At 45.2% G+C, this 27,461-nt stretch overlaps 1 protein-coding gene across 4 annotated transcripts in view; it reads right to left on the minus strand.

The window, feature by feature from the left end:
* The window catches only part of INSR (insulin receptor), a 153,417-nt gene that overhangs the window by 53,773 nt on the left and 72,183 nt on the right, over window positions 1–27,461 (minus strand). For all 4 annotated transcript variants that reach the window (XM_069092371.1, XM_069092295.1, XM_069092218.1 and 1 more), the window contains exon 3: window positions 4,877–5,198. In XM_069092371.1, coding sequence (XP_068948472.1) covers window positions 4,877–5,198 — 322 coding nt within the window. The remainder of the gene's footprint in view (window positions 1–4,876; window positions 5,199–27,461) is intronic.

Here is a 27,461-nt window from a genome sequence, read left to right on the forward strand (position 1 = left end):
GAACACAGAATGTCAGGGTTGGGAGGGTCCTTAGAACACAGAGTATCAGAGCTTGGAGAGTCCTTAGAACCTAGAATGTCAGAGATGGGAGGGCCCTTAAGAACACAGGATGTCAGGGCTGGGAGGGCCCTTAGGACAAAGCATGTCAGAGCTTTGAAAACCCATAGAATGGAGAATGGTAGAATTACAAGAGAGTAAAACAGAGGATTGGTGTGGGGGGCTCTTGAATGATGTTGGGCCACTTCTTTCACTGATGGAGGTCACAGTCCATTCACATCTGCTCCTAGGTAACTCTTTTCCACATCCTCCCCTGTACATCCTTCTCAGGGGGATCCATCCCAAAATCTCTCTCTCTAGATCTTGTAACATTGCATGGAGTCCAGTGATACAGGTGGGTTTTCCATTCAATTGTATCCTTCCTCCCACTCCATCACTATTGCTACAGGACCTGCCCACCTCCTTTGCTGGTTTCTGAGAACATCTTTTGTGTCTATTCTTCCTGGTAATTCTTTGTTGGTGTTATGTGGCTGCCTATTCACCCCCACTCAGCCCCTCTCCCTCTTCTACCTTTTGGGTGGTCTGTGTCTTTAATTGTTTAGAGATTGGCCTTCTATGACCCACAGCTACATTCAGAACCACCAGAAGATGATTAATATTGAAAAAGTGAATCTATGTTTCAGGTGGAAGCTTGGGAGTCACTAAAAACATGGTAAGATTTTCCCAAGTCAATCATTGCTTTCCTCTTCCTGTTCAATTCTGGGACCATGTATAGTCCCTAATCAAGATCATTCATGGAAAGGCTTGCTATAGGTTGGTCACCCAGCCATACATCATCATCTAGACAAGATACATTCATTCACTTGTTTCTTTGTGTGAGCATCATGGATCGAGAGTTGGAAAGTTATAGCAACTTGGGATGTGATGATGGAGCCCCTTAGGAGACTCAGGCATGTTTCTGGGCTTTCAGACATCAGAATGGCATCATCTGCTTCAAACAAGGGCATCTGAAGAACCCCACTGTCTATAGCAGGAGTTGTTAACCTGTAGCCCTTGGATAAATTTCAGGGGGTCCACGAACTTGCACGGGAAAAATGTACATCTTCATTTTCATTGACCTCTACGTGAAATCTGGCATTTCCTTTCACTATGGGTATAGACAAGAAACCACAGTAGTACTGGGCTTCACCAGCCTATCCAAGGCCCCCACCCCACAAAAAAGGGTCAAGGCTACAGGGAATCTCTCTTCCATTGGATTCTGCATTGAACATCCTCCATGACAGTGGCAGTCTCTCCTGCTTTATGCCTCTCCTGATATGGCCCATCAAGAAGGCTACTGAACAATCAATCACCTCTATTGTTACATCTCCCAAGAGATATATGATTTTTGCCATATAGATGGAAGACGTCTTCTTTAGAAGGATCTTTACAGCTCCTACTGAATCAGATGTCTTTTTTTTAACATCAAGCTAAACAATGACCTCAGTGGAATCTTGTGTCCTCCAGACCTTTTAATCACTTGTGGTTAAGGATCTGGCCTGCTGTAGAACGTTGTTTTGACCATTCACAATCTTGCCTGTTTCATACTTTCAAGGTTGCCTTTGATGCCTGCATAGATCACTTTCAGATAAAGGTTTGGCAGAGCTGGAAAAGTAGGCCTATGAGTCTGTAGTTATTAATCTCATTATTTTTCCTCCTCTTACTTCATTATAGTAAGGGCTATGAACTTTTTCAAGCCTTTGAAAAAGCCTTCCTTCTTACATTCAGACATAGTGGGAACTTATCCCTTAAATCTATCAAAATGGTCTCTGGGTCATCAATGGAAATATTTGGTTCTCCCATCTTTGTATTCCTTCTGACCCTCTACCACTATCACCAAAGGAAGATGGAACCACAGCAGACTCAAGGCCATTCTGTATTTCTCTCTGCTCCATAGGATGCTGTGGTCAAATAAGTTATCACCAAGATAACAACAGTGAGTGTTTCTATAATGCTTTAAGGTTTGCAAAGTGCCTTCCATAGTATATTATCTCACTTTGTCCTTAGAATAGCCCCACAAGGTAAGTGCTTTTATGTCTATTTTATAAATGAGGAGACTAAGGCAGACAGTGGTTAAGTGACTTGCCCAGGGTCACACAGCTAGTAAGTGTCTGAGACCGGATCTGAACTCAGGAAGATGAGTCTTTCTGACTCCAAGTCCAGGGCTCCATCTACTACACCACCACTAGCTGCCTCCAGATAAATGTTAGCTGTTAATGTCTCTATCCAAAATCCATGCTGTCTCTCACTCTATACATATTTTACATATGTATACATTTATACATACATGTCCTCTGTATGTATGTATATATATTTATAAATGTGTTTATGTGCCTATAGGACATATCTGCATTGTATAAGTATATCTACATATATACACATACAGAATCTTTTTGGATTTTATACTCACTCATCTGGATCCACAGTTCTTCACATCTATCTGACACCCACCCCAGGATGTAATCTGTTTGAGGAGTGAGACTGTTTTCATTCTTGTCTTTATACTCTAGATACCAAGCCCTGTGCCTGGCACATATTGTAATAAATATTTGCTGAACTGGCTTGAAGGAATAAAGCAAATCTTATCTTGAGTAAGGGAACGTAGATTCAAACCCCAGCTCTGCACTCTCTCCCTGTGTGACACTGGGCCACTCACTGACACTCTCCGGGCTTCAGTTTTCCTCACTAATAAAATGATGGGGTTGGATCAGATGGCCTCAAAGGGCCCTTCCAGCTTTCTAGATCTCCGATCCTGGGCTTCTAGGAGCCGGATGGCCATCTTCATTGAAACTCAAGGTAGCCCCAAGGGCTTCCCAGCTTACAAACTTCTGCCCCTTCATCTGCCAACCTTCAGAAATCACTCGACAGCACCAACCATCTTCAGCTGTGGTGGTTTGCGGCTGCAATCCACACTCCGAGATGTTGTAAAGGACAATGATGATTCATTCACTCCTCGAGCCTGAGTTATAATGAAACTGATGCTCCTTCTATTAAAAGCTAATTAGTGGGTAGGAGACTGACGCCCGCCTCTAAGGGGAAATGAAGAATCCCGCTCTTGGTTTCAAAGGTATGCCAGACAGGGGAGAAGGCAGAGAGTGCCTGCCATACCCCATCCTGAAGAAGGCAGGAAGCAGCTGCTGCCGAAGGCTAAGCTAAATTGATTCACAGGCACATGTTTTGGGAAAACAAGGTTACCTGATAATATTTTTTTAAATGCAATAAAACAAGACACACTGTTCTCAGAGCCATCACATGACGTGGCCTGTAAACCTACATTAGGGGAGATGTGACCCAAATCCTTTCCACCCTTCTCCTGTCTCCTTGCCTGTACCTAGCACAAAAAGGGGGGAGGAAGGAAAAGGAAAAATAAACTTCCCACCAGGGCCTTCCACTTTGGCTCCCAGGCAGACCAGGCCCTTGGAACTCATGGGTCAAGAAGGGGAAGCTCTGATGGTATGAGGAGCCCCCCCACCCTACCCACTCTCTACCCTACTCCTGGGTGTGTTTTTTAACACAACAGAAAATACAGAAACCAACCAGGAAATGGGCTATAATAAAAGCCAGCTCCAATCTCCTGAAGAAGCTAATCAAAGAATAAACAAACACAAATCAAGAACACAGCTAGGGAACCTGACTCATCCCCAGGGCAGGATCCCACTGTGAGAAAGCCAGGACATTTATCAAGGAAATGGCAGTGTACCCCTGAACATGGCCTGGCTTGGCCACACTGGTCTTCAAAGAGCAGAGGTATGTCCCAGCAATAATGATGGGGCAGGTGGTCTCCCCTCTCTCTCAGGGATACAGTCCTTCAGGATGAGCCCTGAAGCAGAGACACTCAGCAGGGACAGATAGGTTGGGCGTGCAGACACAGGCATGGCTGTCTATGAAAGCAATGCCTTTGTGGCTTTGGGGACTGACATTCCTCTTCTTTGATATGCCTTTGGAGAAAAGGGGTCATGGTATCATGAACAGACAGTGCGTAAGAAGGTGCCCCCATTTCCATTCCCTGGGCACTATTGACGTGTGACCTGGGTTATGGATGCCTTTGTATATGAGCAGCATTGTCTTCCAGGCACAAAACTGAACACAAAAGGGCCATCTCCCTGTTGCCTGCAGGTCCCCTGAGAAGTTACCTAATTCTGAGGCTCCCTAGAGGTCAGGGCTAGATTTACATCAACAGGGTTGCAAGAGAGAAGCCACCACTAAGAGATCATCTCATTCAACCTCCTCATTTTACAGCGGGGGGAAACTGAGGCTAAGATGTTAAGGGACTTGCCCATAATGATGCAGGTAGTAAGAGGAACAACTAGAACTGGTATTCAGGCCTCCACCCTACTCTTCTATTCTTGCCTGGGACCCTAACTAGCTGGTACCTGAGGGAATGTCATCTGCCCATCTGAACCAGGACAAATGATGCTTAGGTTAGTCCTCTTCCATAGGAATCATGTGTGCTATCAGGATTGAAAGCTGAAAGGAGTTTTAGAAATCATTTTAATCCAAATGTCCCATTTCACAGACAAGGAAATTAAGGCCCAGAGAAAGGAAGGGAGTTTTCCAAGGTCACATAACTAGGAAACAGGAGTGCTAGATTTTTTTTTTTTAGCTAGAATGAACCTTCTGGACCAGCCCCCTCATTTGCAAATGAGGAAAATGAGACCCACAGAGCCTAAGATTAGACAGAGAGTAGATGGCAGATGATGGATATGAGCCTGGGTCTTCTTGACTCACTGGTCATTATCCTTTCTTCTACTCTATGTTGTCTTTCTTTAATATTTCAACACTGACACACAAGAACACACACAGACATGCATGAGTGCCTCCCCACGCGGCTGGTACTTACTTGGTGGAGTTCATGGTGTAGCCAGAAGGACACTCAGGGATACACTTGCCATTGTGGATGACATACTGGGGGCATGAGGGCTTACGGGAGTTTTTACATTTGTTGTGAAGCTCCTGGCAGACGCTGAAGTTCACACATCTCCAGTCCTGGAAGTGGTAATAGTTTGGGGGGCATGTTTCCACGCACTTGCCATCCAGATAGAAATTGCGGCAGGCCACACACTTCTCAGGGTCGTTGGGCTCAGAGCAGTTGCCCAGACATTCACTGTGGCAACACTGTCCGCTCGCTGTGCAGCCCTGCCACTTGCATGAGGGTGGACACACTAGAAAAGAAAGAGAGAGATCATCCCATGAGGCAGCACACTGGGAGAAGGACAGAGAGCACCCTGTGAGGCAGCGCACTGGGAGAAGGACAGAGAGCACCCTGTGAGGCAGCGCACTGGGAGAAGGACAGAGAGCACCCTGTGAGGACACAAAGACATTGCAGAAAGAAGCGGCATCTCTCTAACACCCATCACACAAGTAAAAGAAGAGTGTCTCTATGCAGTTCCCACCCCCGAAGCAAGTACACAGCCCCAAAGAACAGTCAACAAAAGGCCAAACAAAATCTTAGCTTTAAACAAGAAATAATCAGTCATGTGGAAACCTCCAGAAGCCAGGAATCCTTTTCCATCAAGGGAGATTGGACACTCCACCTCCAGCCAAAAATGACCTTCTTTTCCCCCATCACATCCTACCTTGTATCATATTTACATATTTGTGTACATTTATTTTATTTCCTCCCCCGAATCCTGTCAGGGCCCAAGTACATTGTAAGCTTTGTGAGGGCAGAACAATCATTATTTTTCAACCTTTGGGTTCTCGCCAGCATCCTGTACAAGGCAAAATATGTAGTAGAAGCCTAATCAACTTTTTTTTTTAGTTTATTGGAATCCAGGGGGGAAGATGAATTCAAAATCATAAACCACTAGCATCTCAGATAACTAGTCTTAGAAGAAAGCAGAGAGCCATAGAAAACACAATAGTATGGGTTTTAGTGCCCAGGCTGCCATTAATTGGTGGTGTGACCTTGGGTAAGCCATTTTCCCTCTATCTGTCTCAGTTTTACCATCTATAAAACAAGATGGTGGGGTGGGGGTGGGTGGAGGGGGGTGATTCTGACAGTATCTCTAAGAGCCACTTCAAGCTGTGATAGTTAATGAACCATAAGGGAAGGAGGAGAGGAAATTTGTGGAGTGGATGAAAAGAGTTATGGATCTAGAATCAGAGGATCTAGATTCAAATTCTGCCACTTAGGTGGGGGGCATGGGAGGAATAAGCACTTATATAGCATTTATAGGCTCTGTGCTAAACACTTTTTTACAAATTTGCCTCATTTAATCCTCATAACAACCCTGGGTGGTAGGTGTTATTATGATTCCCATTTTATAGTTGAGGAAACTGAGACAGGCAGAAATGAAGTGATTTGACCTGGGTCATATGGCACCTATTTGTATGAGGGTGGATTTGAACTCAGTTCTTCCCAACTCCAGGCCTCATACTCTATCTGCTATGCCACCAGCTACCTCTAAGTGTAGCTGTGTTACCTTGGGCAAGTCACATAACCTCTTGGAGCCTTAGTTTCCCCATCCATAAAATGAGTCAACTGGGTTAGATGTTATCTGAGGCGATTTCTGTGATTTGGGGAGAGAGGGTAGTAGGTTGTTCCATTTAAGCTTCAGCTCCAACAGATCTGAGCAAAAGCAACAAGCCTTGCTATACTGGGATGAGGAAAAGGAGCCAAATATGAGCTGCTCAGAGCCAGTGGGGGATGAAAATAGCAGCAGCAGGTTCCAGGATTGGGCTCAGGGGGTAGGATCTGGGGCTAAGCTGAGACACAAGTTGCACTTGACTCTGACTTCAGAGAGGGATCTCTTATCCAGCTTCTTGTTGATACAATAAAGAGCGTGCTCAACTTGCATCGGAAGAAGCAAGTTCAAATCTCATCTATCTGGACCTCAGTTTCCCCTTCCTTATGTTGGGGGAAATAATTCTTGTAATGCCCCTTTCATAGGGATTATACAGTTGTCAGAAGAGCCTGAAAGCTCTTCAGAAATGAGAGATATTATGATTAAGACTCAGAGCAGGAAGACTGGAATCCAAATCCTATCTCTGACACTAGCTAAGTGACCTAACCTCTGTAAGGCCTTAGCTTTGTCATCGGTAAAATGGGTATATTTTCATATCCACAGACCTTACCTAGCAGAGTTGTAGTAAGGCTCAAACTAACCAATGTGGGTCAAGTGTCCTGCCAACTTTAAAGTACTAGATAAATGATAGGAGGCATAGGTCATTCATGTCTATAGTTTCATTCCAATGGGCGAACTCCCAGTGTGTGGAAACATCCTCTATCAGGTCAGAGCAGCAGCACCTCATCTGTAATAGCTACCATGTATATAGTACTTTGCAAAGCCCTTAAAAAATAGTATCTAATGAGGCGGCTAGGTGGTGCAGTGAATAGAGCACCGGCTCTGGAGTCAGGAGGACCTGAGTTCAAATCCGACCTCTGACATTTAACACAAAAAACTAGCCGTGTAACCTTAGGCAAGTCACTTAACCCCAATTGCCCTACCTTCCCCCTCCAAAAAGCAAAAAAAAAACACCCCCCCCAAAATAACATCTCATTTGATCATTACAGCAGCCTGGGAGGTAGGTGGTATTATGATCCCTATTTTTCTGATGAAGAAACAGGCAAGGAGAGGTTAAGTGACTTGCCCAAGATCACACAGCTAGTAAGGATCTGAGACAGGATTTGAATGGGATTTCCTGACTCCAAAGCCAACGCCCTATCCACTGCACCATGCTGCCCGTCAGATCAAGGTCAGAGAGGGGAAGGGATTGGTCAACAGCAAAAAGAAACATTAATTAAGCACTTGCTATGTACCAAGCATCCTGTTAGTTTGGACTTATGGTCAAGGTCACACAGCAGGTTAACTGCAGAGCTGAGAACTAGAGCCTGTATCTTCCACTTTTAAGCTTGTATCTCTTCTACTCTCCTTTACTGAAACACATTATGTTCAGGTTATGAAGTTGCTCCTGGTGCAGGCAAGATGCTCCAATTTCAAAGTTCTCTAGGAATGCCTCTATTTCAGGAGAGAGACAGACAGAGACAGACAACACAAAGGAAACTGGTAATCATCACCGGTACCCAAGACATTTGCTGTCCTGGACAGGGAGAAGCCCACTGATGCGTGAAATCGGCCTCAGACCTAGACTGCCAGGCCTGCTTTTGATGACTGTCTCCATGTTACAGAACATGCAGTGAAAACATTATGAAAACCCCTTATTGTGCAAGAGTTGGGCTGTTTTTCCAACAGGGAAGGATTCTCTGTCTCTCTCTCCCTCCCCCCCTCCACTCCCTGTTCCTTTGCTAGTGCAAAGACCAGACTCAGCAGGAAGGGTCCAATACATCCACCCTGTGTGCTTTCAATTCAACAAGCATTAACCGAAGGCCTACCATGTGCCAGGCAGGCACCATGCCAAGTACTGGGGATGCAAAGACAAAAGAAAAGTCTCTGATTTCAAGGAGTATAACATTGTGTCAGGGAAAATACCATAGACAGAAAAGAATACAAGTGTATTTGGAGTGTTACAAGGTAATCCCATAGGATGATCCCCCCCAGGAGTGGGGTGGGGAGGGTTAGGGACCAGGAAAGGATCATATAGAAAGTAGCCTGGGCTGAGCTTTGGAGGAAGCCAGGCATCCTAGCAGGTGGAGGCAAGGAGGGAATGCATTTAAGATATGGTGGCAAAGTCACAAATGCTAGGAATGAAATATCAGGTCCTGAGAAGAGCTAGCAGGCCAACTGGACTAGAACTGAAGAGAATGTGTGGGTATTTAATATAGGCAGAAGCTGGAAGTCAGACTATGGAAGGCTTTAAAAACAAAATGATGATTTTTGTTCATTACAACAGAGGCAATAGGGAGCCACTGATAATTTTTACTAAAGGAGGAAGACAGGAAGTTCTGGGGTTTTTTGTAGCTGTGTAGAAGATGAATTAGAGAAGGGATATCTTGGATACATACAATAATCCTGGTAAGAGGTGATGAAGTGGGGTGGCTAGGTGGCACAGTGAATAGAGAGAGCACTGGCCCTGGAGTCAGGAGGACCTGAGTTCCAATCCGATCTCAGACACTTAACACTTACTAGCCATGTGACCTTGGGCAAGTCACTTAACTCCAATTGCCCTGCCTTCCCCCCCCCCCAAAAAAAAGAAAAAAAAAAGAAAAAAGAGGTGATGAAAGCCTAACAAAAGTAGAGACCAACTGAATAGAGAGAAACAAATGCAAGAGATGTTGACAAAGTAGATAGAAGGCACAGTCACAGGAAGATAAAATCCCCCTCCCCCAGTGGGATTAATTCCTATTCTGCCAACTAGGCAAAACTCAGAGCCTGTTAAATCAGTGACCTCAAGCTAGAAGGGAAGTGAGAGGTCATTCAGTTTAACTCCCTCATTTTACAGATGAGGAAACTGAGGCCTAGGGAGGTTAAGTGACTAGCCCTAGATGTTTATGGAAATAAGAGTCAGAAACAGAATTTGAACCCAGGTCCTCAAATTTCAGTCAGACTCTCTCCACAATCCACACTGTCATCGTTCCTCACCTTACCACAATACCATTTTATTAGGTCCTTCCAGGCCAGTCAGAAGTTTGCTCATGTGCAAAATGCCTGCCTGAATCTTCCCTGAGAGAAAAACAAACCCATACCTTCTTTGGTGACATAGTACTAGCTCTCGGCCACCGAGGAGAAATCATGCTTTACTCTTTGATTGGTCCCTCTCCAGACTTTCTAGGGTTCAAGGGGCTTGTTCCCAGTTAAGAGATCCTCTTTTTTTCAGAGACATTGTCTCTGCCCCCACCACATCCCTTATCTGCACCAATCCCTCTGCCTGCCCAGGATTCATTTAAAACTCAACCCCCCCAAAACCAGAGTGACCTCCATAAAAGGAGGCCTTTCCTGATGAAGACAGCTGGCAATTCAGGGTTCTGGGTTTTTGCTGCCCAGAAAAGCCCTGGATGTGTGCTGGTGACAGGGATGAGCAGGGTTCCAGACTGGGAGTCAGGAAGGCTGGGTTTTGGTCCTGACAGGACACTCACTACCTATCAGACAAGGCTGGGGCAAAATGCTTCCTGTCCCTGGGCCTCTATTTCTTCAGTTCTAAAATGGGCAAATAACCTCTGCCATGCCTCCCATCCAGGGCTGCTTAGAGGATTAAAGGAGGCATGGCATAATAACAGCAATAATGTTTCCATTTTAGCAGCATTTTAAGGTTTATTATTAATAACAATAATAGCATGATAATAATAGCTTGCACTTGCACATCTCTTTAAGCTTTGCAAAGAACTTCACAAATATCTCATTTTATCCTCCCAAGCAAGATAGTGCCATTTTACCCCATTTTATAGATACGAAACTGAGGCAGCTTAAGCAACTTGCCCAGGTCCAGCCACACAGCCAGCAAACATTTGAGGTTGAACTTGAACTCGGTTCTTCCTGATTTCCAGGTCTAGCACGACCCACTGAGCCGTCTAGTTGCCTATCGGCTCTACCAAGATTTTACCAAGTCTTGTCCTCACAATACTGAGAGGGATCAGGACACATAGTAAAATGCTCATCTGTGAAATGAAGCTAACTGGGGCTCAGAAGAGGGATCTGCCAATGGCCACAAGCTAGGAAGTGGAGGAGGGGTGAATCACAGCCAGACCTGACCACAAGTCCAGTGGACCACACACTCAGGCCTGTATGCCCAAGTGCCCAGAGGGACTACATAGGATTCCGTTGGCCCACTCTCTGGTCTGGTAGATCTCTTCCACCTTCCACCCTCCCACTCTCCCCGGAGAGGACATTTTCAACATCAGCCCATTTGCACGATTGGTCCCAACATACAGGAAATCCCTGGAGACCAGTGACCTGAGACTGTGGTATCTCCTGCACTGTGGAGATGTCCTGGAGAATCTTCTCTTTCTCCATCTCCTCCTTCCCACTCAGTCTAGGTGATTTATATGTCTGCTCATTGTTTAGAGATGGTGGGGCTCAGAGGATTAGGCTTGGTGCCTAAAACACTTGGCCCTAACACCTACTGGCTTTGGGACCACCAGCACCAGATCTCAAACAACTCTCTATTTCTTGAGTGAAAGTTTTCCTTCACCAATAAAATTGGAATCCATACTCTCTTCCCTTGCTATCAATCAATAACCACTTAATAAAAGCCTAGCATGTGCCGGACACTGAGCCAAGGCTACAGAGACCAAAATGAAAGCTATCCTCTGCTCTAGGTCTAATTGAAGGGAGGTTACATTTCAAAAACAATAGAGATAAGTAAAACAACTCTGAAAGACAGAGAACTCTATCAATACAAGGACCAAGCAGGATTCCAAAGCACTCGTGATGAAACACGCCATTGACCTCCTGACAGAGAAGGGGATGCAGAGTAGACTGAAATGTTTTATTTGGACGTGGCCAATGCAGATGTTTGTTTTGTTTGATTCTATGCATTTGTAACAAAGGTTCTCACCCTGGAACATCCTTCCCTCCCAATGCCAGCTGCTTCCCATTGGCCAGTTCCATCTGGGGCCTCATTTTGGGGCCAGGCTAAGGCTGGCCATGCTTCAATCCCCTCCCAGATGTGACTCTCTGGAGTCACATACCTACCATGTTCCAGGGGCACTTTCTTTCCCTTCCTACCCTGGCCCCCCACTAACCGTTCACCTCCCTTCCATGTGCCTTCCTTCCCCTATTAGAAGGTAACCCCTCTAGAAGGCAGGGGCTTGTCTCTTTTTGCTGTTAGCACAATGCCTGGTACATTGTAAGCCCTTAGTAAATGTTATTGCCTTGCCCTTTTTCCCCCGGTGGGGATGAAGAGGGGTAGGGAGAAGGAAGAGAGAAAAAGAATGTGCTTTCATTAACTGGAAAAATTGAATTTAAGAAAGAAATTTTTTTAAATTTAATTTTTAAAAAATGGAGTTTCCATCTACTGGACCATTAAATCTCAAGATTAGGAAGCAGCACCTTGTACTAAAGCAGTGTCTTATACAGGAATTCTAATTTCTGGCTGCCAGACTTCAGCACCTGGCAGTTCTACCAGATGAAATACTAAGAACACAGGAGACCGGAGCTGCCCACAGTCAGGAAGCTCATGGTGACCCTGCAGAAACTCTCAGTGCCCTCAGGCCAGTTTCAAATTCTCCAGCTAGCAGGGCAGGTGTTGGTCAATGTCACTGGGGGCCTCTGACCGGCAGCTTCCTACACTAGCAAAAAACAAACCAAAAGAATGTGCTAGAAGCACTCCCACGCCACAGTTATGGGTGGTTACTGTGTACAAAGGACTGTGCGGGGCACCCAAAACACCAGAGGATTCATTCCTCAGAGCCAATGTGGCAGGGGGGGAGGAGAAGGAAGGGGTGAAGGAAAAGGGAAGGAGTTTATTAAACACCTATTATGTGCCAGGCAATGTGCTAAACTTTCCAAATATCTCATTTGATCCTCACAGCAATGGCAGAGAGGTGGCTAGTAGCTGCTTCATTATTACCCCCATTTTACAAATGTGGAAATTGAGGCACACCAAGGTTAAGTGATTTGACCAGAGTCACACATCTGAAAGGTTTCAGACAAAATTTGAAATCAGGTCCTCCTAACTCCAAGTCCAATGCTCTGTGCACTAGGCCATCTAGCTGTCTCACAGTGGTTCTGTGAACTTGGACTGGGAGGCAGAGGGAAATTCATCTTTATTTCAATATAACTGATTTCCTTTTACAATTCTGTGTAAATTTTATTTCATGCATTTAAAAAAATGGTTTTATAGGCTTCACTAGGCTGTGTACCCAGATGTTTAGGATAAAAAACAAAAGGGTAAGGACCCCTGAACTAGCAGCATTAGGACTACCATTTCACAGGTGAAGAAACTAAGAAGTACTAGCTAGAAAGTGTCAGAGGCAGGATTTGAACCTAGTCCCCCTAGACTACAGGTTGGGTCAGTTCTCTAACCACTATACCTTGTTGCCTAGATAAAATTATGGATCTAATTGTTTACTGATCTTCCTGGCTTCCTTTAAGTCCCAACCTCAGCTTAAAAGGGCTAAGGTCGGGGTGGCTAGGTGGCGCAGTGAATAGAGCGCCACCCCGGAGTCATGAGAACCTGAGTTTGGATCTGGCCTCAGACACTTAACACACACACACACACACACACACACGCACACACACACATACACACACACACACACAAAACTAGCCCTGTGACCTTGGGCAAGTTACTTAACCCCAAATGCCCTCCAAAAAAAAAATGCTAAGGTCTCCCACTACATTGGGGTCATCTCCAGTCGCCCTGATCGTTATCTGGACACTGGACCCAGATGGCTCTGGAGGAGAAAGTGAGGCTGGCGACTTTGCAAGGCCCTGCCTCACTTAAATCCAACTTGCTTGTTACGGCAATCCCTGAAGTCCTGGTCCTCTTCTAGAACGAAGGATGAACAACAAAATCCCCCCTCAGGCAGGAAGCCTTCCCTAACCCCTCTTAATTTCAGGGCTATCCCTTAATTATTATCTCCTATTTATCATGCATAGAGCTCCTTTTGAATATATTTGTTTGGCTTAAGTCTCTCTCATTAGATTGGAAACTCCTTGAGGGTAGGGATTGTCTTTTGTCTTTTTTTTTTTTAATCCCCACCCCTTAGCCCAGTGCCAGTAACACAGTAGCAGCTTAATAAATATTTATGGATTGTTTGATTGGACTCAGTGGATTTGGGTTTTGAATCCCAATTCTACTTAGGGCAGCTAGGTGTCCAAGTGGATAGAGTGCCCAGCCCAGAGTCAGGAAGACTCATCTTTACGAGTTCAAATCTTGCCTTAAACACTTACTAGCTGCGTGTGACCAGAGCAAGTCGCTTGACCCTATTTGCCTCCATTTCCTCATCTGTAAAATTAGATGTAGAAGGAAACGGCAAACCAGTCCAGTATCTTTACCAAGAAGGCCCCAAATGTGGTCACAAATCATCCAACACAACTGAAAAAAAAATGACTCAACACACACTTTCCTACTTATAAGCCCTATGATGTTCCAGGCATATCAAAAGCACTTAATAAAAGTTTGTTGACCAACTGACCGATGCTGGGAAGGTCACCTCCCCTCTCTGAATCTCAGTTTCCCCATTTGGAAAATGAGAAGATTGGACTAGATTTCATCTGAGGTCCCCTCTAGATCTTATGATGCAATGGTCCTGAGAGATGGGGCCTCCCAGTGGGAGGTTCCCAGGCCCCACCTTCTTTCTCGCCTTCTCCCCTGGCCCTAGGGCTTGGCTGTCCCACTCCCTCAGCATTAAACCTACTCCCTGGATTCCCCAGTTTTCAGAATTTCTGCAGGGACTCCCCCCTTCTTGATACCTCTCAACCCTCTGGAGGTTAGAGGTTTTTGTTTGTTTGTTTTGTTTCGTTGTGTTATGTTTTGTTTTGTTCTTAATTGCCTTAGCAAAAGGGAAACAGACAGGTTTAAAATAACAACATAAAGGGCAAAGTTACAAAATTACCAGAAGACTTAGCGTCTCCTCTGGGCTGGCCCACAGCCAGGCGTCTGGGGCCCCCCAGCTGATTGGACTGGGAGCCACTCCCACTTCTATAACGTTTGAAGCCTGGCAAAGCCCTTTCTCCATTAACTTCTCCTTTCTTCCCCAGTTCAGTCACTTGCCAAGCCTTGTTTACCGTCCACCATATCCTTCCCCTTCTTTCTGCTTCTGCCATGGCTCTAATTCAGCTGCTCATCTGGTCTTTTTCCTAATTGGCCTTCTTTCCTGGGGTCTCCCTGCTCAAGTGAGTCCCTTCACACAGCTACCAATCTTCCTAAAGCACTTGTCAGACCAAATCACTCTCTTGCTCAAGGACCTGCCAGGGCTCCCTATGCCTCCTGATTAAAAAACAAAACCAAAATCCTTAACCTGACCTTCAAAGTTTTTAAGAATAGGCCTGCAAAGGACTTCGGCCCTCTCCACTTGCTATCTATGTTGGAGTCACAGAGCTCTTCCCCACTCTGTTCCCCATCCATCTCTGTCTACCTCCAAACACTTGCCCAGGCTGTCCCTCATGCCAGGACTCCCTTATCTTTGCCTTTCAGAATCCACATTTTTCTTTCAGGTGTCACCTTCACATGCCACTTCCTCTACAAAATCTTCCATGATCCCCAACCATTAGTGATGCTTCCCTCCTCAAATTGTTTCATCTATGTACCTGAAGGTGGGAGGAACAGAGTGGAAAGAGAAGAGCCCTGGTTTTGGAGTCAGAAGACCTCAGTTCAAATTCTACCTTCAGTACTTCCTGTGGGACCTGGGGCAAGCCTCTTAACTTCTCTGTGCCTCTGTTTCCTCACCATAAAACAAGAAGGTTAGACTAGATGGTTTCCAAGGTCCCTTCCAGCTCCAGAGCTAGGATTCTCAGGATAGATATTCCCTGAGGATTCTTTCCATCTGTCTTTCTATCCCCCAACTTCCCTCACAATGTCCTATGTGTAGTGGGCATGCAATGCACACTGAATTAGACAACCAACCCCATGACTTAGGTCATGCCTCACAATAAGGCTTCCATTTGGTAGATGAGAAAACCAAGACTCTGAGAGTGGAAGGGACTTGGTCAAGGTCACACAGAAGCTATATGTTGGGGCCAGGGTTTGAACCTGTGCCTCCTAACTTTAAGGCCAACACTCTGACCACTGTTTCTTAACTCTGTCCCCTGTAACTCATCTGGTTGCTTATTCTCTCTCTCTTTTTTGTTTTTGGAAGGGGGAAGGCAAGACAATTGGGGCTAAGTGACTTGCCCAAGGTCACACAGCTAGTAAGTGTGTCAAGTGTCTGAGGCCGGACTGGAACTCAGGTCCTCCTGACTCCAGGGCTGGTGCTCTACCAGCTACCCCAATAGCTGCCCCACCTCAACTCTACTGAGAAGCAAATGTGCTGTGAAGGTTTTTACCAGGACCCCACACAGATATCTTCACCTAAGGTAACTGAAGCTCCATCACAAGCTCGGTGAGTTCAACTCATCTCCCCTCCGTCCTACCAAGGTTGGGACCCAATGCTTCCTGAGTCTTCCTTGGCTGCAGACAGAGCCACATAGGCTCTTTGCAGGAGGCACACTCAGGCCGGCCCTAATCTCTTCTATAACCTTCCACTTCCCCAGCTTTTCCTTCAGGTCTAAGCCTCAGTTTCTTTATTTGTAAAATAAGGATAATAATATCTATTTCCTAACTTACAGGGGTATTGTGATGGCATAAAAGCATAATGGATTTTAAAAGTGCTCTATAAATGTCTATTATTATTCTTTTTTTTAATTAATAGAAAGACTGCCTGTGGCATAATGAGTTCCCCATCTCTGCCATTCTTCAAGCAAAGGCTAGATGCACATTTGTCAGGAATGCAGCAGAAAATCTTTTTTTTTTCCTTTGCTTGAAGGAGAGAAAGAACTCAAGGTAATATATGTAGTAATAGTCATTTGCTTCATTCTCTTATAAACCTACATCTAGGAACATGGCTTAGGAACTGACTCCTAAGATGAAAGAATGTAGGTATTCTAATGACTCTGGGAAGCCGTTCAGCATCTCTCCTAATTCTGGCGTGTCCCTCTTTTGATTATCCCTAATTTATCCTGTTTGTAGCTCATTTGCACATAGTCGTTTGTATGTTGTCTCCCCCATAATACTGTGAGCTTCTGGAGAGCAGTGGCTGTCTTTCGTTTTTCTTTGTATCCCAACGATTAGTCCAGAGCCTGGAAGGTAATGGGCACTTAATAAATGTTTATTGATTGAATTAACTACAAAGTACCTTCCTTATTACTACCCTGTGATACTGGTAGCAGAGTATCATCATCTTCATTTTACACAGAAGAAAACTAGGATGAAGAGAGGCATAAAAACACAAACATCTGAGTTGTCCAAAAATAATGGTTGGGCAGGGTTTTTTTTTTCCCCTCTCCAAAATTTCTTAATTGGAATATTTCAGTATTCACAGCTCACATTCCAAATATGTAAACAAGGGAGCCACGCCGGTCTGCAGCAAAGAGTTGCTTTTGAAAAATGTAGAGCTAAATATTTAACTAATAGACCAAAATGGCTCCAGAGTCTCACCAAATAACCAACTTGTTTTTTTAAAAACAGTTAAGATTTTTTTCCATAGACTCTAAGTAGGACCCCAGGGCTCTGAGCTGGAATTCAATTCAACAAACATTTATAAAGTACCTACTATGTGCCAGGCCCTATGGACATAGAAAAGCAAAAATGAAGTAGTCTCTGCCCTCAAGGATCTTATATTCTATTGGGGGAAGAAACCTATATACATTATTGGATACAAATGTATACAAAGTGACATGGTCACATCATTTAATTCAAAATATATACAAAGTAATTTTGAGAACTGGAAGAATCTTTTTATTTTATTTTTTGAATTGTAAGAATCTTCTAGATCTCTCACACACACAAACACACACACTTTCATAGAAGATAAAACTGAGATCTTCCATTTAAATGCTGGAGTTTTATAAGTACCTAAGATATTTTACTTTGGGGAGGATGAGGTATAAAGAACTTCTTCATGATCTTTTAAAACCTAGAAAACGGACACATTTATCAGCCCTCATCCTGCAGAAGTCTAGTACTTAGAAAAGAAATCAGAGGAGGGAGCTTAGAAAAGCTCTACTCCCACGCCAGGTTTTTACAACAGGGTAGACTAAGAAAAGCAAAGAGAAAGGGACTTGCCCCAGGTCACTTGTCAGTTGGGAACTGGCAGAAAGCAGACCCCCTGACTTCCAGTCTATTAGTGCTGGCAGGGAATTTTTTCCCAATAGCTTTTGTTACCCCTTTTCTGAATCTAGGCTGAGCTATATGCTGATGGGCAGGGGTCAGGTGAATACTGTAAATTTCAGTTGGAAAAGGTTTACCACAACTATGGACACTAACTCATCATCTTAGCCAACAATCACAATAACAAAGGGACTGACTTTCAACCCAAATCTTGATCAGCAAAATTTAATAGCTTTTTTTAAATGTCCTGTTTCTTTAAAAAATAATTTAGAAAAAAACCTGACCAGTGATTTTAGATCGGTTTGTCTTTGTTTAATGGGAAGGTCAGGAGCAAATTGGGAAGATGTTTTGCCAGGGGGTTAAAAAAACCCAAAACATCCTAAAAATTCTACCATGCCTCCCCGTGTGACCTTGGGAAAGTCTTTGCCCTCTCTGGAACTCAGTTTCTCCCTCCTCAGATTAAGAAGATTGGCCTCTATGGTCTTTGGTCCCTCCTCTGATTTTGTCATCTGTCCAAAGATTCACTAAGAATTTCATTCTCATTTAGTCCTCATAAAAGGCAGCAAACACAGAAGCTGCTGAAACGGGCTTGGACTCACTGCTCTCTTACAGGAAGGAGGAAGAAAAGCTGAAGAGGTAAGGGGAGGAATAGAAAGGCAGCACAGTTGCTGCGGCTGTGGCATCGCCCTATGCCACCTTGGCTAGAATCCCACGGGCTGCCAAGAGACGTCGTGCAAGTCACTTGACCTTGCTGGGCCTCCTCTATGAATGAGGAGTGTGGCTCAAATCACCTTGGAGGCCCCTCACAGAGCTCAATCTACGATCTCAAGAAGAAAAGTGGAGGGAAGGAGAAAAATGAGGAAGAAAGGAAGAAGAAGGGAGTAAAAGTGCAGGGGGGGGGGAAGAGAAAGAAGGGAGGAGACGGGAAGGAAAAAACGCTCGGGTAGGATTCGTTTGAGAGATTAGGAAGCAGAGGTGAACACACGGGATTTCAAAAGCCCTGCGGGACTTTCTCTTCTCCACCTTCAGTTCCATGCCACCCCCTTAACCTGCAGTTACACTCTCCAGCCCACTGGCCCACACTGTATTTGGAAGGGGGCGAGAGGATCTGATCTGGTCTCTGCTTGACCAAGGTCCTATACCGAGCAGACTTAAACCCTCGGTAAACGAGATCAGGAAGGGACCCAGCCTTCAGGACATTAGGAGAGATCAGGGGCGAGAAGATAGGACAAGAGCCAGAGCTCGAGGAGAAAGGTCCGACTTCTCTTCCCAACCGGGAGAGTGCGGAGGGTCAGAGAGGCCGGCTCGAGACGCTGGCGCTGCGGCCCAGGCTGTAAGCAGAGCCTTCCCCACCCCGCCACTGCTGTCCCAGAGGCTGAGCTGTTACCCCGCTCTCTTCCCTTCTTTCCCCTTCCCTCTCCTCGCCTCGCCTCCTCTCCCCACCCCTCCTTTCCTTGCCTGCTCTGTCCCGTCCGCAACCTCCCAGATCCAGGCCGGGAGAGACCGCCGGCCGGAGAACCGCCCTCCCCCGGAGCCAATGCCAGCAGGGCCTGGAGCCCGGAGCCACTGAGCGCCCCGCGGGGCGGAGGGAGCAGCCCCAGCTTAACCCCGCGCTGGCCGAGCTGGATGGCCTGGAGAGCCCGCCGGGGCGCGCAGGGCATCGGTGGCCCGCCCCAGGTCCAGGCGCTCAGACCTCAACACTGCCCCCTTCGGGAGAGGGCGCCCTCCAAGAGTCTGCCCCAGTGCAGACGATCGCACCTCCTATCAGCGGACTACAAAGACGCAACCTAGAGCACCTGGTGCCCTGAGTCCTGGGGGTGCCTGAGAAAGACCCAACCCACCCATACAAAAGGAGCGGCGGCCCTGGGTTCAAGTGCCGACCGAGGCGCTGGCTGACTCCTTTCCTCTCTGGGACTCCAGATTTCTCCTCCGCAAGATTAGGGGGTTGGACTGCCTGGGTAGTGTCTCTGTAAGGTGGTCCTCACTGCCCGTAGCACTTGTAACCCGTACCTGGGGCTGAATTCAAATACAAGCGATTATTCACCATCCTGCAAGGGAGGAAGCTGAGACTGAAAGGGGAGGTGAAAGGTCTGGTTCGGGGCCATCCAAGAAGAGAAGGGCAGACGACGATCGGGTCATGGATTTAGAACAGGAAGGGGTCTTGGAGACCATCTGGGCCAGGCCCTCACTTCACAGATGAAGAATCTGGGTCCAAGATCCCTTAGGAAGCACAAGAACTAGGCTGTGAAGCCAGGTCCTCGAGCTTCAAACGAAGCCCTGCCTCCAGTGGACCACGCCAGGCTCCTGCCTCCCAGAGTTAAAGCTCCTTCCTCTGTGTCTCCCAAATCCAATCCAACAAACGTATAGGAAACTCCTGGGGGGAAACAGCCTTTACTAATGCAGGTCAGCACCTGTTCAGCTATTTACGGTCTTAAGAGAGCTACGTTGGGTGGGACTTGGCTCCGTGCCTTCCCGACTCTGAGAGGTCTCTCTGAGAGGTGGTCTATCAGGGCAGGAGGCCTCCACCAACAAGCATGTATTAAACACCTACTGTATATTCAGCTGGAGATACATGGAGGGGATAATAAATATGTAAACAGATATAAAAAAAACACAAGCTAATCTGAGGGCAGAGAAAGCACAAAGACATATAGAGCTTACTTTGTGCCTGGAACAGTGTTAAGCATTTTACAATTATTACCTCATTTGATCCTCACAAAACCCTCCGAGGTGGATGCTATTATTATCTCCATTTGACAGATGAGGAAACAGGCAGAGGTGAAATGACTTGCCCAGGGTCACACAGCCAGTAAGGGTCTAGGGGCCAATTCTGAAGTCAGGTCTTCCTGACTCCAAGCCTGGCCTCCCAATTACCTCTAACACAAGAGGTGTGCCTGGAAGGATTCTGAGACATGCAGATGAGAAGGGCATGCAGACTTGTGCAAAATCAGTGCAGGGCAGTGAATATGTGGCCTGAGACCTGGGAAAGGTCTTCTGATCTATGTCAGTGGTCCTGATCTGTATCTTGCTACTGGACCCAGATGACTGGAAGAGAAAGTGAGACTGGTGACTTTGCACACCATTCCCTCACTTAAATCCAATTCACTAGGAAGTCATGGCATCACCTTCCTGATATCATGGTCCTCTTCAAGAACAAAGGACAAACATCACCCAATGTGTGAATGCTCTCTCCAGTTCAGGGAGGTACAGGGTCAAACTAAGAGCCCATTTCCCCAAGATGCTATACAGCAAAACTGGTGTGATTCACTATTAGCCACAACTATGAGAGGGTACTTTCATTCCTCCTTAACAGAGGTAATTACTGAAATAAAATGGAAAGGCCTTCCACTTGCTGATGGAAGGCTAACTCCAGGGACCAGCAAGTTGGCCAGTTTGGCAGGGACTGGACTGTGTGAAAGGAAGTAATGTGGAATCAGGCTGGAAAGGTGGGCTGGAGCCACATCGTTCAGGGCTTTCAATGCTGAACAGAGAACTTTGTATTTGATTCTAGAGGCAAGAGTCTTCATCTCCTTAAGGAAATTCGATGCATTGAGTGTCAGCACAGCCCACACAGAGAGGTCTGGAAGCTGAAGTGTGTACACAGATGTGTTAGGCCCAGTCTGGGGCTGGCTTCTGTGGGGGGCTCTGGGGAGTGTGGTGGAGGGAAGAGAGGCCTGATTTGGAGGCAAAAGACCTGACTTTGAGTCCCAACTCAGCTATCTATATGATCCTTGGAAAATTCCTTCCCTTCTATGGGCCTCTTTTCTCATCTGGAGAATGAAGGAGTTGGATTAGATGATCTTTAAAGACTTGCCCTCAGCTCTGACGAGGCCCGTTCTCAAGCTCTGAAACTCTCTGTTCTGAGGAGCCTCGCCCCAACTCACCAGAACCATATTTGTTCTAAAGTCCGACTCGGCTCTGATTTCTAGTCTATTTTCACCTCCAATGTTGTTCTAAGGTCCCTTCCAGCTCTGATATTGGGGTCTAAGCATGTGCTTCTGCCTTTCCCTCACCCCCTCAAGCTTGAAAACTAAGAATCTTATACCAATCCTGAGCTAAAAGACCAAGTGAAATCATTTCTAATTGATCCAAAGACAAACCAATTATTTCTAAAGCCCTAGGCTGGCTTCTCTGACCTCCCCAAAGTCTTTTAGCTCAAGTCTACCTTCTTCAAGGAGCCTTTCCCAGTCCTCAGGATCTTCCTTTGGAAATTATCTGCAATTCCTCCTCTGTGGATCTTGTTTGATTTTATTTTTTGCATGTTGTCTCCCCCATGAGACTGTGAGTCCAAAACCCAGGGGCTATTCTTGGTCTCTCTTTTTATCTCCAGTGCTTAAACACAGTGGTAGGCACACAGCAGGCACTTAATAAATACATATTGAAAAGACAATTTTGGGGTCCAAGTTTATCTTTCAAAAACTAAACCCGGTGAAGAAATGTAAAAAGTATTGGCAGAAGCTTTAAACACAAACACTAATGTAGGCTTTCAATCCAAAGTTATGATTCAAAATACCATAGACAATTAAACTTGTATTTGGTTGCTTTAGAGGACACATTGAACCCGAAACAGCTTTCACAACTTAGGATCCTAGATGTGGAGCAAGAAGGAACCTCAGAAGCCATCCAGTTCAACCTTGTCATTTTGCAGATAGGGAAACTGAGGCCTGGAGATGTTAAGTGATTTGTACAAGGTCACATATTTTTCCCAAAGCAAATCTCCACCTGGTAAATCACCCTGCCTTGAGAACACCGGGGCCACCTGAATTCTTTAGTCCTAAAGCTTTTTTTTTTTTAGCTAGCATCCTGTAAAAGCCTGAATTTCATTAATCTCTTCAGACAGGCAATTGTGATTGAAATGCCCAAGTCACCTTTCCCCCAGCGTGAAAACCCAAAGTGTGAATATTACCTCCAGTTCAGGAAGGTACCGAGACAAACTAGGGGACCATTTTCCCAAGTGCTAAGTGATCCATTATTAGCCACAACTATGAGAGGGTACTTTCATTCCTCCTTAACAGATGTAATTATCACAGTGAAATGGAAATCCCATCCACATGCTCATTTTCTCCTCCAGCATACCAATTATCCTTCCCAGCTCTAAGTCCTAGAAAAAAACTAATAATCATACCATAGATGGCACAATGACTAGAGCCCTGGGCCTAGAATCATGAAGACCCAAGTTCAAATCCAGCCCCTGATATTTACTCATTCTGTGACCCTGGACAAGTCACTTAACTTCTGTCTGCCTTGGTTTCCTCATTTGTAAAATGAGGATCATAATAATAGCACCTACTTCCCAGGGCTGTTGTGAGGAGAAAAATGCCTATAAAATGTTTTGCAAACCTCAAAACCCTCTAAATGATAGCTAGCAACAACAGCCCCCATCTGAACAGGGGAAGACTAAGGATAAAGCCCTGTGGCATATCACTCTAGAGCTACCTGCACAACTCCAAAAGACTCAAGATGGAAAATGCTATCCACATCCAGAAAAGGAACTATGGAGCCTGAATGCAAATTGAAGCCACTATTGGTGCACTCTCTCTTTTTTCGTGTATGTCCCCTTTCTCATGGTTTCTCACATTGGTTCTAATTCTTTACAACATGACTAATGGGAAAATAGGTTTAATATGAATGCACATGTTGAGCCTATATCAATTTATCTGCTATCTTGGAGGGAAGGAGATGGGGAGAAAATTTGGAACTCAAAATCTTGTGGAAGTGAATGATGAAAACTAAAAATAAATAAATAATTTTTTTTAAAGCTACTTGCATATACCCTTCTCCATTCTTCAACATCCTTTAGTCTGTTCTTCCAACCAGCCACAAATCCATTGCTCTTTCTTTCACCCAATGTACAGCTTTCCACTTTGTCAACAAGGATATCTTCAAAGATTTTTGTCAAATGTCTTGCAGCAATCCTGATACACTGGGTGCCTACAGACCCTTTTCACACACCAATCTAGTAATCCTGATCAAAAAGTGAAAGCTCATCTTGTATGATTTCTTCTTATCATGATATTTCTTCTTATCATACCTAGGCTGGCTCACCCCTTCTAAGCCCACTATTCTTTTGACCATCTACTCTGGCATTTTGTCAAGGACGAAGTAACATTTATGTTTTTAGATTCCACAGTTTCCCCCTCTTAAAAAATTCTCTACATCCCAAACACCTCCTGCTGTCCACAGTTCCTGGATCTCAGTTCAGAAATCCCATCTGGGCCATCTTTTGGGCTCTTGGGATGTAGCTCACCTGAACCTGGGGGCTTAGCCTCATTTCAAAGGGTTTTTCCCTCTCCTGCTCTCTCCTCACCTGCACTGAGTTCCAGTTCTTGTTCTCCTTAACCATGTTTGTTTGTTTTTTTACCCTTCATGGACCTTAATAAATAAGATGTAGAACAGGAAGTGAGTGGCCCAGCTTCCCCTACCATCTGTTACCACTGCAGTGCCTTTAAAATCCTTTCTTCCCTCTGGCATTCTTCATGAGCCTCAGTTTGCTCAAGACTTTAGGCTTCTTGGTACCATTCTTCAAGGATTATGCCCATTTTTGTATTTGTCTTTTGTTGTGTATCCTCATTGTCTCCTTTTGTAGGCCCCCTTTTAGCTCAGAGAGTACCCTGTCCATCCATGCTGGCTTCCCTGGACAACATCACCTTAAATAATTATCAGATAACATTTAGATAGCACTTGAAAGTTTACAAAGTACTTCACTTTCTTTATATTGTTTCATCATTTGAACAGCTGTGAAATGCTGCAGATACTATTATCCCCATTTTACAGATGAGGAGACAGGCTCAGAAAGGCTAAAAATACTTGTCCATGATAACACAAGTCATAAGTGTCAGATCTTTGATTCATACTCAACACAGATCTCTACTGACTCTAAGTCCTGGACTCTTTTTCTCTTATCTCATGCTGTTATACACAAGCTAGGCACAGAGTACTGTTACAGGCCAACATAGCTTTCCTCATACCCCTACTAAGAGGAAGATACCAATTGAAACAGTTTCAGTGGTGACTTGCCAGACACCATATAGTTTGACTCAGGACCTGAACCTCAGTTTTCCTAGGTCAAAGCTAGGGTTCTTTCCACTGTAGCACACTATACTATCAAAGGTCTCCCACATACCATAATCCTGTTCTCCTCCCTTTTCTTTCTATCACGACTACTCTGGCAGTCTCATTCATGAGAGAAGTTCATCTTCCTTTTGAGAATCTCAGCCCATAGGACCTCTGAACTCTTCAAAAGCTGCTCTCCAAACATCTGAACCATGCCCAATGCCATACCTTCCTTGATTGTCTCAAACTTCTAAAACAAGTCACATCTTCAATTCTCTTATCTTTTGTCACCTTCTCAAAAGCCACACAAGACGAAATTGGGATTATGGATAAATTTTGGGTAGAGAACATTTACAAATGGCATTCGGTTCCTAGTTTACCCTAGTCATGAAAGCAAGCATTCTAATGCTACAAGACCAGGAAAATGTTGGACTAAGGAGGTGAGAATAATACTGCTGTACTCTGGAATAATTTGTTCAGTTTGGGGAGCCACATTTTAGAAAGGACATTGATAAGCTGAGAATAGTCAGAGGACAGGGACCAGGATGAGAAAGGGACTGAAAGTTATATTATATGAGGATCAGAGGGCTAGAAGGGACCTAGAGAGAATACTTGAGCAAAGGGGGAAGTAGGTGGTGTCACTGAATTCAAGTATAGCGTGGATTTTCATGTGGAAAAATCTTCAACCTGCCCACTCCCAAAAGGGAAAGCTAAATCCAAAGGCAGGTAAGTGGCACAGGAGATAGACAGTCTGGAAGACCAGGATTGAAATCATTCAAATCTAGCCTCTGACACTTAATAACTACGTGACCCTGGGCAAGTCACTTAACCTGTCTGCCTCAGCTTCCTCAACTGTAAGATGGGGGATAGTTATAAGGATTAAGTGAGATATTTATAAAGCACTTAGCAGAATACTGGGCACATAGTAGGTGTTTAATAAATGTTTATTCTCTTTCCAAAGTGAAAGGGATACAGATTATAGCTTAACCTAAGGGAAAATCTCTAGATAATCACAACTGTCTGACAAAGGAACAGGATGACTGCAAGAATTAGTGAGCTCCCCATCACTGAAGATGACCCTCTGACCACTTGCCCAGGCTGTTGTCAAGAGAATGGGGTTAAAAGGTTAAGACCTTGAAGGTCCCTCCCAACTCTGAGATTCTAAAAGCACCAACATGTCCTCCAGGATATATCCCAGGTTCTTCCTTCTGGAGCTTATGGGTAAGGTGAACAACATGAAGAAAGTAGAGAAGGGACATAAGAAGGGAGCTGCTGATGGACCAACTTGTCTCTTTTCTTGGCTCCCCCAAGGTCTTAAGGGAAATTGAGGTGGAAGGTTGAAGGGGGAAGACCACTGGGCAGGGAGCCTAGGGCTGACGTCAACTATGTGACCCTGGACATGATTTTTTTTTCCTTCCTGAACTTTGTTTCTTCATCTGAAGAAACGGGACTGATAGGCAGTATATGTATTGCCTTGGAGCCAGATAGGCTTGGGCTCAAGCCTCAACTCAGGCTATGTGACCCTGGCCAAGGTGATTAACCTCTTTATGCTCTAGGCAACTCTCTAAGACTATAACTTGTGGAGAAGGTATTGATCTGCACTGGCAGAGGGAATTTCCTCACCTGGGAGTTCCTTATATCAACAGGATCACAGATCCAGTCCCTATCTGTAGAAATGGGGGTAAATGAAATTATCTTGGTAAACTGCTTAGCACATAGATGGTGCTTAATAATTGCTTGTTCCCTCCCCCTCCCCTCAAGGGATGGCTGAGAGCAAAGCATTGTTGGAGCATTACAGAAACATGAGCTAATTAACAATAATAGTCATGATAATTATATCCCCTTGTGCAAGTCTGCAGAACACTAAATATAAAAGAATAACAACACGATAGTGACTTGTCTCCAGGCTCTATCTGAACTCCATCAAAAAGATGGGAAACATACGATAAAAACAATAATAATCTCTGTAGGCCCCCCAGGGGACTAACTGAAGAGTCCCTACTGCTCTTGTTGATATACAGAAAAACCCAAGCCTGATTCTGGGCCCAGCTACAGGCACAGGATTTCTCTGTTCCCTGACACGTGTCTTCTCTGTGATCAGAACACAGAATCAGGAGTTCAGGCTTCCTCGTTCTAGTCCCAGATACCCTGCTTCTGGGATTCCTGGTGTTCATCTTCCCAGCCTGTGCGGTTGGCAAACATTTTGAAATCCTCGGGCCAAAGGTTCTGCCTCTACTCTGGGTTGGAGCTCTGTGTATCTGGGGTGGTTGGGGTCAATGAGTCTCCACTGTGAGCTTCTTGGAGACCACTGCCCCTAAAGTCAGGATGCGACCTGGGGCTCCACAGGCCACAGAGTCCCTACCACTCTCCCTCCACAACCACAAACATCTTTGGAGAAATGAACCTCATATGCCCCACAGGAAACTTTGCCTTAGAAGTCCAAGACAAAACAATCCTCGTGGCCTTGACAGGTTGGTGAAAACAATCTCTCTCTCTCTCTCTCTCTCTCTCTCTCATGTGTGTGTGACGGAGAGAGAGAGAGAGAGAGAGAGAGAGAGAGAGAGAGAGAGAGAGAGAAACAGAAGCAAGAAGTTAATTGAAAACATCAAGGCCCACAGTCCTGATGTCCCCTCCCAGTCCTGGTGTCCCCAGACAATAGGAGCCAAGGCAAGGATTACATTCCAAGCCAGAGCTAAGAATCTTCTCCAGAGTCCTCTAGGACT

This window comes from Petaurus breviceps, unplaced genomic scaffold (genome assembly GCF_028583685.1).
Source record: "Petaurus breviceps papuanus isolate PSGF00001 unplaced genomic scaffold, PetGlider_PUasm1.0 103, whole genome shotgun sequence".
In the NCBI taxonomy this organism is placed as follows: domain Eukaryota; kingdom Metazoa; phylum Chordata; class Mammalia; order Diprotodontia; family Petauridae; genus Petaurus; species Petaurus breviceps.